Genomic DNA, 14,343 nt, shown 5'->3' with positions numbered 1-14,343 from the left:
CAAAGATGATAAGATACGATATAAGATATAAGAAAAGCTGAGATAGAAGTAGATGGAGGTAGCTGTGTTTATTGACCCAGTAGCTGATATGATATCCAAATATTTGAATGCTTCAGCCATTTGGAGGCAGTGAAACAAGCTGAAAACACAACATGAACATGTTAGCAATTGCCCTCAAATCCAGCAGACACAGAGCAACATTAGCATTAATTTCATGTTTCTGGCCACCTGATTTAAGTTTATTTATTCTTCTTTTAGCTTTGTTTTTGGTCCCTACCAACTCTAAATATTTGGCACTTTGTTAACCAGCTAGTTACTAACTGTGTCTGTCTGCTGTTTAGAGTAGGTAGTGTACAGTGGCATTATCAGAGTTTTATTTTGGCTGAAAACAGTTGACTTCTGCAACTAGAATGGAGGATGATGACAGCAGGGTTGCAGGCTGGGAAACCAAATGAGTAAAATGAGTTAATATTACGAATTGTCAACTGATATTTTTAATATATAAATACTGATTAGTACCGCTTTAAGTTTTTTTTAATTGTCACGACCTGGCTCTTAGGGCATGAAAAAGAAGAACAAACAATCATTTATTTTACAGAAATGGCAACAGAATGCATTAACTAAATTAATGAAATGTATGAAAATGACAATCAGTAGTTCAGTAATGTTAGTGATGCGTGAAAGTGTAGTGTTGGATGGTGTAAAATTAAGATAAGTGCAACTAAACCAAACCAAACAAAATAAAACATGGTGCAAGGGGGACAGCCAGCAATGGAGTGACAGAGACGATGAATGCGGACAGCTGATCTTAAATGCATTCTGGAAGGATTGGCCAGGTGCCCTCACTTGCACAAATACAAACTCCACCTACCTAAACTTGAAAGGAGACACAAAACACAACTGGCAGCCCAGGGGCCAGCCAGAGGGCCATCACATACTTTAGATGATTTCAGACATTTTATTTACTTTGAACCAACCTGGAGGTAGCATAATAAAGTGGCTCTGTTAAGTTTGGACATGGCCATGGAGACAGCTGTCATGGTGGATCAATCCTGTATGATGATCAAGACTCAGATCGTGAGCATTTTACAATCCCAAATGTGTCAGTTCCATTCAGACAGCCACCTGGCTCTCCTTCCGTCTGACCCAGCATCAGGCCAGCACGGATCATCTCCTAATGAGGACGAAGAGGAAAATACATTAGTTAAAATAACTCTCCAAGCCTTGCAGATGTTGCATTTGTTTTGTCACAGATTAACATTTGGTAACAGATGGGTAATACACGCACATTCACACAAACAATGCCAGCAAGAGCTAACACACTAGCGCTCATCTAAACAGCGATTACCATCTCGTATTGGGCTGGTGCGCTGCCCAGACGATGACAGCTCCTCATACAGTACAGGAAGTCCCTACGGTGCCACTTTACCGAGCCTCAGAGGCATGCGTGTCATTGTGCCATGTTTCATCTCACCCACTCATGAATGATGCTCGCTGGCCAGCACATGACAGACCTCAGCTTTACCACTGTTTGTCTGCTGGCTGCCTCTGTAGCAAAAACAGCCAATTCTAATAGTAGACATGGCGAGTAATTGCTGCATTTCTGGAGTATACGGCAATAATGGGCTATAGGAGGCTGTTACTGGGGTGACCCTCAACATAATGACCCACTCAGTCCTTATAAAGTATTCAGGACATTGACTTTTCATTCATGAATGTGAGACTGAGGAAAAAGGAGACAGTAATGAGCATTAGCCAGACTAGTATATTCATTTGTGAGAATGATGACCCAAATTGTGTCAGAGGTTACAGAGCCATGAGTGAGAGGATATAATAAGACAGTTGTTCATGTCTGCAAAATGTGTCTCTGTCTATATATTCAATGCGGCTTAAATGGCAATTTTATTGCAGCAACAATGGAACAATGTGGTGTTATAAGACGGCTCTAAGGAGAAAAGTGCAGCTAGTGCTGATCAATAACATTTTTACAATCAACCCTAAATTGCCCTGGTAGCCAATGAAGTGAAGTTAAAATGGAGTATTAGATTGTCTTCTCCACTTAGCTCCCATCAGGAATGCAGCTACAGAATTCGGACAAACTGTAATCTGGATATAATCTGCTGGGTTCGACAGTTTTTCAAGGAGGTGTAATGAAGGAGAAGCATGGTTTGCAGTTTTAGTTGTGAGTCAAAGAGAGAAAATCCCCAGTTTTGCAGTTAGTTATAGAAGTTATAGAAAATACATCAGCCTTAACGTGTTTTTTTTCTGAACAGAGATAAGACTTTACTTGGAGGTAAAACTAACAGTGACAGCATGCCAAATGTCTGCAATAATCCCTCATTGAACAGTGTAGCTATGGCAAATACAGTAAGAACCAGGAAGTCAGTCATTAAACTGGGATGGATGAGTACAACAGATACTTTGGGTAATAACGTTACAGTCTCCCTTGTTTTCTCTTCCAAATTAATTTTGGCTAACCTGGACATTTATTAAAAGATCCCCTCCAGACATATATTAAGATATGTATATAAAATAAGTCTGCTTAGAACAATAATTTGTGTCTGATATATTTTTAAAAAATCCTGCTGGACACACAAATAATCACAAATAATACTTGTAGGCTCCATCCCTTAAAATCTGCTTTTCACTGAGCAACGAGAAACTTTCCATTTTCAGCAGANNAAAACATCCTTCTAGTGTCAAATTCTGCACAAACATCATTCTGCACAGTGAAGCTCAAACATTGTAGGAACTGTAGGAACAAGAAGAAAAAAATAGTTTTAAGTGGAGGGAGGTGTGTTACCAAATCTGAAAAATTGACATGAGTTTGTAAAATCTTACTATGGCTGATAGAAATTATGACCAAATTGACTTTCATTCACATAGTAATCAGAAGCATCTAAATTATCTCAATTATGTTACTCATTCCTGACTTAGGTTCCCTTTCCTGTCCAACAGTAACAAGCAAGATTTCCTGCTGCTTATTTTGTCTTATTTGTATGATGGCATTTTCTACTCACGCTGTGTTTATCACAAGAGACACCATTAGTGACAGAACAGGATAGTATCTGCCATGTTGTGTGGTTTTGCTGTCAATAGTCTTGTCCTTGTTATGCTATAAACAACTGTTGTTTTCTATAGTTAGAAAAAAAAAACAGACAGCAGGGCTGGAGGAATACAGGGCCCAAAAACCAGAATTTCAGATGCATCCATAATCATCTGGAAGAAATATTTTTTCATATAAACAAAAAAGTCTAATTGCTTACATAGAGTATCTCCTGGGTTTAGAGAAAGTTGCATTCGGGTATTGTCAGCAAATCAGTGACAATACCTAATTATTTAAGAATAATATATATATAGAAAAAGTCCCAGAATGGACCGAAAGGGAACATCATATTTTAAACAATTAATATATAAAATTAATGTACAGCAGAGGAATTGTGGTTTATTCATTTATAACAGTACAGAAAGTCTACTGGGTTTGAGACTGTCCAAATATGTATTTTAATTTGTTTTATGGGCCCTGTTCTGCCACACTAAGACTATACATGTTCAATCTAATTTTTATAAAATTATACTAGATTGTAACAGCTGTAAAGCTGTAAACTAATTTAGTATCCTCACAAGTAAAAGGCTCATTATTTTAAGTCTGCATTCAAGATCAGTGCAAGAACTTTTTACAAGCAGCTGGGAAACACAGCAGCAAAAAACTGTATGTGTGTGTTAGATCTACATGTGTATATCGCTGAACTTTGCATCATTCCCCACGGGCCCTTTGACATTCCCATGTGTGGCATTCTATATGTTTATGTATTGCACACACTTCATTGCACACAACATGATATCCCCGGTGTATGCATGACACACTCACTGGCGTCACGAATATAATGGTGCAACATGCAGTTTTTATCAAATTCTGTCTACGAAACCATTTATTTATTTATGAAAAAATTTGTTGGAGGAGCTTGCAGAAACTTCTTCCTCAAAGTGACTAGCAGGTTAGTACAAAATATCATGATCAGAACAAACAGTATGAGCCTCAGTCTTAGCTGATATTGGCCTTTTATTGCAATTCAGCTATCAGCATGTCAGTGCCACCTCAGATATGATGGATATACGTAATTTGACTATACAACATTTTAGTTTAAGATTTTATCAATTCTGATTTGAACAAGATGCAAATGTAAAATAACATTTTATTTCAACTGGAAAATCCTGACCTTTTCAAAATTCAGTTTTAAGTAATCAAGCATCTACACGTCCCGTGTCACTTTGAACAACAATGGCTGAAAAGCCCGTATTGTTTATAGTGTAGGAATTAAAAACATGTATTATAACAAAGAAATAAGTCATGCATAGGAGACTGTGTGATTGAGCCACTTAAGTAGCTTGTAAATGGAGATAAGCTGGAGATGGGCAGCTAATAAATGACTATTTAGAGCATGAGATGTGCTGTTGTGTTGCTGGAGAGCTTTGCAGAAGGAGAACCATTACTGCATCTACTAGCAATGTACTTTGCATTGCTTGGAACCAGTTTATTTATTCCTTCCATATTCAATGATTGATGGATGGATTATCATAGAAATGTAAATTACATAGTTTGTAAAGAAAATGGAAAGCATGTATGTGATCTACATTTATCGTTAAAAGTTAATTTGGTCAGTTATTTAGGGAAATGTGGGACGAGTAGAAGAATAAGTAGAGAAGCAGGGGTAGAAACAAAGAGAATTACCAAAATGAGTCACAACATTACACCCAGCACATTTTAAACATCATAGATTGATGATACACATAACTGTATAGTACTGTTGAATTTTCCATCCCCTTAGTCTGCATTTGCATGACGATAGAGCCCATTAGCTCTCATTATGCATGTTGATTGAGTTTACCAACAATAAAGCATGTAGGATTTTTCTTTCCTAAATTGAAACTTGATTAAGAGAAACCAATGACTTGTAACGTCTTTCTACTCCAAATACTTCATTTGTCATCTCAGTAAGTGGTGTTACAAATACATTAGTGGCATCGCATCCAAGACAAAAAAAAACCCCTAAAACATTTTTCAGCACAGAACTGCCTCCGCATGACAGGCAAACATATACACGGAGGCATCATACACCACTGGGTTTCATCCAAATCATTGGCATTCCACCGAAAACATTGCGTGGTGCCTATAATTAGTGTAGAAACTGTAAGTGGTGAGTGGGCAGCCTGTGTGTTTGGGAGCATATGTCACAGTGTGTTAGCATCCAGGCTAAAACGTGTTACTTACGCCTGTCATGGCCGCCCTGTCTGCCTGTCAGACCAGCCATGAGGTGACAGTGATGCGTCTTGTCTGTCTAGTTCACTGGCCCAGAAGACCTGTCACCTGTCAATATGCGCGCGCACACACACGTGCACACATACACACTTTTCCTTTCCTGACAAATACAGCAGGACACACTATCGTAATATTTGTTAGTAAAAGTTTAAAGTGTTGGAATGGAGCCTCCTGTCACCTCCTGACAAAATGTATGTTAGAGTGTAAAATATAGATGGAGCTCATCTGTGCATCAGGCCTCGCTCAGGTTTTACCTGCTCCATTATGGCTCTGCCTCTTGCCTCCTTCCGGCTGCACTTGTTCCAAAAATGTAGGAAATGGTCCTGAAAATGACCAGTCAAAAGCTAATGCAGGAGTCTGATGTAACAGGAAGTCTGTGCTGTGCAGTCTTCTGTCTGACTTCATAGCCCAGGTAATTTGTTTTCATGGAAATAGACAAAGCCATGATAAAAAGACCTTATCCTACCTTTAACAAAATAATTCAATCTAAACTTAATGTCAAAATTTAATGCTACCCTAATCCATACTATTTGTATCAATAGTGGATCAAATGACCACATACAGTATAATGTGAAAGAGGTTGGTCCTAGTTAAGAACCCACCAAGAACTGTCCCCCTTCAGCTCTATGGTATATTTTTGATCACTGTGTTAATTTTTCAGCCTGAAACTCTGCTCTCATCAACCTTGTTTCCAGCAGCAGAAGCAGCAGGTGGCTGTTTACAGTGAAAAATCTCTGATAACTCTGCCGTACAGCAGCACCAAATGCCAGACAGACAAAGTTATTAACAAGCTGGGGAACATAGTGGAGCATTTAGCCGCTAAAGAGCCAGATGTTTCCCTCAGGAGTAAGTGGAGACCAACAACGGAGCTGAAAGGAAAGTGAATATTGGATTTACATTTGTCAGGTGGCTTGAAACACAACTCCAAATGAATGCTAATGCAGCCCTGTGTCTGCTAGATGTGTAAATAAGACATTGTTTACTACACTGTAACAGCTAGTTTGCTAATTCGGTGTAGATTCGTCCAGAAACACAAATGAATGCATCTTTACTTAAATGGGTGCAGCTCCAGTTTTAAAGTTGTGTGACATCGTTATTGTTGGTGTAATTGTTTGTTGTACTATGTTAAAATACAAATTTGGAAAAATATGAAAAAAACATTTTTTAGTATTATTATTGTTTTCATGCTTTTCATAAGAGTATACAAAATATGCACCAGCATTAAAAATATGATCATTTTTTAAGAAAGTAAGATTTTGAAAGTATCGAACCGAAAAAATCTTACCCCCTCCCTTAAGGTCTCCCTCTGAAGCCACTCCCCCAACACACGTGAACATGCGATACCTGAGATCACTAACCGTATCCAACTATTGTGTCTCATTCATACATAGTTCTACATACTTCATAGTCCAGGAAAATAACAAACAAGATAATCACCCGTCCTTCAGTTCTCGCCATCGTTGAAAAGCCACACTGGCACTGATGTTGACTCGGGTTTGACCTGTTGCTTTATGCAGTTTTTTGTTCATAACCTTTCCTGTCTGGCTGGCTTGTGGAAAACTCCGGTCATGCGGGTCCGCCAAATTATTAGCTGGGCTTTTTACAGACTTGTCACTGTTACAGATACTGAGTTGTTTTTCTTTTTTTCTTTTTGTATTGATTTTTGTTGGGATGTAAAGAGAATTTCAACAAATATAAGAAGAAATGCCTCTGAAATACATCGCCTCCTCTAGTTTTAATGGCCATGAGAATACAATGCAAGCTCCCTTTGTCCACTATCAGTGTTTTAATTAAGTTCACCAACAAGCCAATCTCCCATTAACCTTGCTTTTACTGCTTGCTTGTACTCTTTAGATGCTGAGGATGCTTCATGTTTACATCCCCCATTTGACCCTGTTCTTATTTCAGTCCTATTTAGCTTTACTATATCTAACCTTGTGTCCACATGGAAACCATTGAGGTTTCATCTTATCTTATCACATCCTTTCTTCTCCATCTGAGCCCTCCTCTCCGCTGTCCTTGTGCATGGCCCTGCTCCAAACTTCTGCCTTCCACCCTGCAGCACATCAGCCCCAGCTACACTTGCTCTCTCTCTTTCTCTCTCTCTCAACAGCTCCCTTCTTCCTCCTCCTTCTCCTCTTCCACACTCTCGCTCCAGTCCAGTGGCCCTTGTCTAAGTGTGTATTTGTGTCTCTCTCTGAGACCCAGTGTGTTAGTGCCAGATGACCTGAAGCCACCCATGGCCAGTGGTCCACGGCTAAAACGATAAGGCAGGGGACTCCTCTCCCTGCCGTACCTCTTCTACTCTCTTTTCATCACCTTTGATTTTGTTGTTTTTCCCTTTCCTTATGTCTATTGGATATTTTAGTGCTATCAGACCTGGCCACTATCAGCCCTTCATAACCCACAAAGAGAGCACTTAAACTATGCTTCCTTAATCTGGTGAAGAAACACAAACATGATTTACTCAATAGAAAACCACTGTTAGCGAAATGTGCCATCACCATTTGCAACTTTAAATACTTGAGATTGATTAAGCCTTGCATTGAGTCAAATAAGGAATACACATTCTTCACATTCATTTATTTTCCAGGAATTTATTTAATTATTAAGCTTTAAAATAATATCATAAATGTTTCTGTAATTAGCTTTTTTGTTCACATTCAGAAAACCCCCAACCTTTTAGAAATGCTGCACTGTAAGTCACAAGAATTTTTCGAAGGAATCAATTATTTTTTACTTTATAAAAAATCTCTCCAGCATTGATCTAGTTTTGGAGTGACGGTCAGCAGCTTGGTATTTCCCTGGTAATACCCATGTGAGTCAATGGCAAATCTATTTACTTTGCCTCCAAATCGAATCGTACGATATTTTATGCAGCCTAATGGCACTGTTTGCAAATGATTTTGGGAGAAACGGCCCGTGTCCCCATTGACTTTGACTGCAGCTTTGCAGTCCCGTGTTGGCTCCCAGAAACCCCAGAGAGTTTTGATTAACCACATCTGGCCCCGCTCTTTATTGGGATTCATCACTGCAAACTCTTTGATAATTAGAAAGACCGTCCTTCATGTCAAATCAAAAACATGACTGATGGCTATTTACAATTTTATGAGTGCATGTGTGTGTGTGTTTGTGTGTGTGTTAGTAGCATGCAATAGAAAAATCTGATTAATGATGCTCATCTCGGCCTCCCTTGGCTGTCCAAATGTAAACAGAGGACTCAACTGTTTGCTTGCAGTGTAATTAGTCAGCGGTGACAGGTCTTTTCTCTCTCTCTTTCTCCCTCTCTGTCTCCCTGCTCATCTTGTCAACAGGACAGATACGCACCATGCTGTCAGCAAGCCTGATAGCCAGCACTGGCAGAAAGGTTAAGATTTACATAAAATATAGCTATCTGCTTACACACACTCCACATCAGACAGATTTCCCATTATTGGGTTTCTTTTTCTTATTCTTTTCTTCCTGCGCCCTCTACCTAATGCATGCTGCTGCTCTGACTGACTCACATACAGCGGCAAGAATGCTCACATGATGGAGTGCACACATACACACAAATAGTCATAAACATTCCTCTTAGTTCAGCAGGTAGACAGCAGAATAACGGTCATCTGTCACAGTGAAGGTAACGTAGTTCTAGTACACGCTGTCCTACATAACACTGTATATAATATATATGTACCTTATTGTTTTATTGTGCCAAGACTGCTGTCATTAAATTATCCTCGTCAACAGCCAGAAGGAAAGCGCTCCTTGAAAGACAGCGATGGATTGAGCAATTCAGAGGTTCAGCTTTGAGAGGAATTCATGGTGCTATGTTTCCTGGAAAAATAGGAGAAAAATGTACAGTGAGGATGCGTGTATTAGGGAATATTTACATAATGAATGTGCAAAAACATGAAAAAGTGCTGCTGATAGAAAAGTTCTGCCAGAAGAGTGAAAGGGGTGTGTTTGGGGTTGAATGGTCACCTTGTGTCACTAAAATGCCAACTCCTCCATGTGTGCACACAGCTAGTTCATTTTCACATAAAGACAAACTTGCCCTTGACATTTTGCGATACGCTGAGTATCCCCTTTAATAGGTGCACCTCATCATTTAGAGTAACGCCCTGCTGCAGACAGCAAGTCACGTATGAATAAAGCATAAGTGCGAAGCATGCAGGCGGGGTTGAGAGTTGAAAACTTTTAATATAGCTTAACATTAGTACCACTCTATATCCTTTCATTAAGGGCTTCTGGCAGTCCAGTCTTCCAGAGGCATCAGAGCAGCTGCATTAGTCAACAATAGTTATTTGCTTTGCATTGAGTCTGAATCATTGTGTCCTCTTTCATATAGTTTTATTGATCATCTTCTCTTGAGCTTTTACCCGTACTCTTTTTGTGTATTTTGCTGTTTGTGTTCCATGCTTTCCCTACTTTCTTGTAAGCACACTTAGTACACACAGAGGCAGAAAGTAATTAACTGCATTTACTCAAGTACTGTCTGTTCGCTCAGGGACACTAAAGTCAAGGAACTGACCATTTATAGCAAAAACTATAGTGTTATATTTGCCAGAAAAGGCTGTGTTGGCTTTTTTATGGAGCCCTCAAAGAATTGAAGCAGCAACAATGAAGAGCCGAAGAGCTTATCCCCCTTAATAAACATACATGAACATAAATCAGTTAGTTAAATCAATAATGCAGAAACTGCATATAAAGAGGAGGTTGGGGTGGAAGAGGGAGCTGTGTTAGTAAATGTCAGCAGAGACATAATGACAAGTGTCAGGGATGGCCGCATTACACCTGCACGGATATGATTGGATGTTTCTAACCACCGCTGAGCCAGTGACTGTGAAGCATACATGAAACATCTGATACCAATCATCCAATACAAGCTCTGCCTGAACCAACACTATGCTTCATCAAGCACAGTTTTGACATACTTGTACCTTTATGGTTTTACTCCACTGCATTTCAGGGACAAATATTGTACTTTTTACATCAATATATTTATCTGACAGCTGTAGTTAATTTTTTTACTGATTTTACATATAAACACTTATGAAACATGTTGTAGATTAAACTACCAAACTGTATATAGAGTACTTAAAATTAGTTTATCCAAATCGGAGGATGGAAATTGCCACCTAGATGAGAGGAGAAACACAAAATTCATCAAATCAAAATGTTAAAACCCAAATATTTTGTAAGGATTTTCTTCAAGATCTCCTGTAACTGTGACTGTTGCACTTGTGCACAACATAACACAATTACCATTAACACATTCCAACCTCTAATCTGTACTAATTACCAATCTCCAGACACCTGCTGGCTAGATTGCATGTAAAAGTGACCGAGGTGGACAAGCATATTTAGGTTAAAGGTTACGGAGCATCCCTGTGACATGCATGATACAGTAATATAACACTCTTAAAGTGGCCATTCTGCATTATGAGTACTTTTAATATTCATATTGTACATTTTGCTGATCATATCGTTACTTAAGAATGATTTTTGAAAGCAGGACTTTGACTTGTAACACATTTAAACATATTTTAAGAAAATGGTCTGAATACATCTTTCACCATTGCCTACATGCTTAATTCGTTTTTCAAGCACTATAAAAGGAAATTGACACTTCAGGGCATAGACTGAAATATCATACTCAACAGTTTTCTTCTGTTGTTTTTATTGGCATGCTGACAAATTATTTTCTTAGACCTTGGTGGAGAGTAATGGTAGTAAAAGTAACTGAAAATTCTGAACGTAGTGTTATAAAAAAGTTGACTTGAACAGGCACAACTATGGTGACAATATGAAAGTCCTGTATTCAAAATGTTATTTAAGCTGCACTAATCAATATTTATATTAGAAATTAATCAAACTAATTTGCGTAATGTGGTCACTAGTGATGAATCAACCTCCTTATCTGTGGTGGATTGTAAAAAAAATATTTTAGTTGCATACAAGTTAATGTCACAGCTATTGGTTACCTGCCAAATTAAAAGCACACCCACACAGGTGTTTTCATTTATCCTGCTGAAGAGCCCTCTAGTCTGGTTTGGGTGTGCTTACGATGAAGATAATTAGCGTGAAGTTTCACCAAATGTAAATCAAGCACAGGCACTTATTATGCCAAATAATGGAGCTGGACTATGTGTAACAGGCACGCACTTTAAGCTTTTGACATACACAGCTTTCCATAGTAACATTCCAGGCGACCCTGACACTCACCCCCTTATAAAAAATATGGATTGGCATTGAAACAAACATTGAAATAAGTAGTTAGCATTATCATCTGCAGCATTAAAATGATGCTTGCACATAAATGCATCAGTAATAACTTTAATTAACAGTAATCATATTATTAACCCACTGCAGTGTACAGTGGGTTAATCAGCCCAGCTCCAGCAGGCAGATAAAGCTGATGAACATGTGGAGCACTTAGCAACTAATGAGGCAGATTTTCTTAGTAGGAGTTAGTGAAGTTTGTTAGTGAGGACCAAACGAATATTGGACTTACATTTAAAACAAGACTCCAAATAAATAATATTGGTAACATGGTGCAAGCTGTTCAGTTGGCTCCCCCAGTGGCCAAAAATAAAACCCCCAAATCAGGCTAACTCAAATTAAAGTAAGATTAAATCCCCTTTTTAATGAAGACAATTGTTTGACAGCCTAGAAAAAGCACAGGTGTGAAATAATAAAATGATTTGCTGGGACAAATTAAAACAGTCTCTTCAACCAAGCCCTTGAATTAGTACACCTGGTAACACTTGTGCCCTTTCCTGCTAAATGACACTCGTTCAAACAATGTCCTGCTGTTAAGGAAGGTCCACTGTATTAGCAACAACTCTTACTAATACGGCAAGTAAGAAAAAAACTATTTAAAACCATTTTTGGGCAAAGCCAAGTGCCGACTCGCCTGCTGTGTGCTGCCTATCATACTGTCTACTATGACCTTAGGTCACTTTGGAACTTTTATCCCATAAGTGTTTGAGGAATGTTAGATGTTTGCAACAGATATATAGAGATCTTCATAGGTCGATAACCTCATACTTGAACACACTAGGATCACTAAAGAACTTACATCAATAAAAACAGGCCCAACGACTATTTTATCTTCCCCCTTATTATGATAGTATACTATCCAGGTAGTTATGTATATATAAATTATTATTATTATTAATTATTCATGTATTATTCATTATTATTATTAGTAGTAGTAGTAGTCATAGTAGTAGTGTGTAGCTAGGTAGAAGAAGAAGAAAGAAGAAAGAAGAAGAGAAAGAAGAGAAGCAAGAGGAAGTAAGTAGCAGTTGTATAATTATTACAAATTAATATTGTGGTTATTGAGATGCCGAGCAAACTTGTTTTATATTTATCACCACATTTTTTTATCCAGCCTTCGCTACATTAACAGCCAGCACTGAAACATTACCTCTCTTAAGAGATACAACTACCATTGTACTTTTATAGCAACTGACTCAACATATCAAGGCTTTCATACTGTAAAATCTTCAAAAGTAACTATACTCAAGAGCCACCTTCCTCAATGTACAGCGGGAGGAGGGAGACCTAAACATTCCATGCCTTTAAAACACCTTTACTGCCTGGAATACAAATACATCAATATTGCTACAATAATATACAATACCCCAAGTACAATGCAACGGGATCCAGGAAGAGTAAATACATACGTCAAACTGGTAGACCTGCACACTCCACATGCCGTATCACAGTAAATTGACCCAGTAAAAACTTTTAAAGTCAATTACTACTTGATCGTCACAACTTTACGCGGTCAAAATCACAGGGGGCAACATCTGACTTTTATGACCATGTGCAGCGAAGCGACCCCACGCCTTTCGCTCATTGAGAACAGGGCGCACTGAACTCCAGGCACCCTGCCTCAGTCCAGGCCCACTTCCAGGACCCCAGCCTTTCCGCCTCATTCACATTCTGAGAGCCACAAACGCCTGACTCCAGGGCACTGCCTCCTTCACCACAGGGCACCCCCGTCCGGGCCCCAGCCTATCGCTCATCAACACCAGCAGCTGCAAACTCCACAGGCACCTGCCATCACGCTCAGGACCCAGCCTCTCACTCGGGGACCCCGGCTCGCTTCATACAGCCAGCACTGAACTCCAAGCAGCCTGCCCCTCACCGCTCTCGGGAGTCGCCCGCCGACTGTCCAGGACCCCAGCCTTCGCTCATCGCCACCACCCACGCCCAGCCCACCAGTGCCCCCCGGGATATTCCCCAATACAAAACAGCGCACTACCCCTGCCTCACCATCCGCGCACCAGCCACTCCCACGGCCCCCGCCCCTGTACACACGCTCCACCATCCCCACCACACCACCGCCCAGTCGAAACTCCAGGACACCCCCAACCCGCCCCGGCGGGCGCCTTTCACCGCTCCAGGACAGCCCCCACCGCCTCGTGCGCACAGCCCAGGCTCATCGACAGCCAGGCACTGAACCTCAGCGCAGGGCCCCTGGCGGCCCCCAGCTCCCGCATCGCCCGAGCGCCCGCACCGCGCGCCGGCACCGCGTGACCGCATCCAGGACCCAGGCCTTCGCTCATAACCCCAGCACTGAACTCCAGGCACTGGACCTCACCTCCCAGGCCCCCCAGCCTTCGCTCATCACCACCCCAGCTCTGAACTCCAGGCCACCCCTGCCCCTCAACCCTCCAGGCCCCTCAGCCTTCGCTCATACACCAGCAACTGACTCCAGGCACCTGCCTCACCTCCAGGCCAGCTCCAGGCCCAGCCTTTCGCTCATCCACACCACAGCATGAATCCAGCAACCTGCCCTCTACCCCTCCAGGCCACCTCCAGGCCCCAGCCTTCGAAGAGATCATACCCACCCGAAGCAATGAACTCCAGGCAACCCCACTTGCCCTCAACCTCCAGGCGCCCCCAGCCTTCGCTCATAAACACCCAGCTCGACTCCAGGCCCCTGCCTCCACACTCCAGGACCCCAGCCTTCGCTCATCACCGCACTGACTCCCCAGGCACCCTGACCTCCACCCTCCAGGCCC

At 40.7% G+C, this 14,343-nt stretch overlaps 1 protein-coding gene across 1 annotated transcript; it reads left to right on the top strand.

Moving 5' to 3' along the window:
* The first annotated feature begins 1,017 nt into the window (after positions 1 to 1,017).
* Positions 1,018 to 14,308, top strand: LOC118324992 (proteoglycan 4-like). Its single transcript, XM_035657522.1, has 4 exons — positions 1,018 to 1,077; positions 13,308 to 13,628; positions 13,723 to 13,905; positions 13,997 to 14,308. The coding sequence occupies exons 1-4, from the start codon at positions 1,018 to 1,020 to the stop codon at positions 14,306 to 14,308; spliced, it is 876 nt and encodes a 291-aa protein (XP_035513415.1).
* Positions 14,309 to 14,343: the final 35 nt, after the last annotated feature.

Source organism: Morone saxatilis, unplaced genomic scaffold, assembly GCF_004916995.1.
Source record: "Morone saxatilis isolate NCDOM2014 unplaced genomic scaffold, NCSU_SB_2.0 Contig15, whole genome shotgun sequence".
Classification (NCBI taxonomy): domain Eukaryota; kingdom Metazoa; phylum Chordata; class Actinopteri; family Moronidae; genus Morone; species Morone saxatilis.
This window is presented reverse-complemented; position numbering and strand designations above follow the sequence as displayed.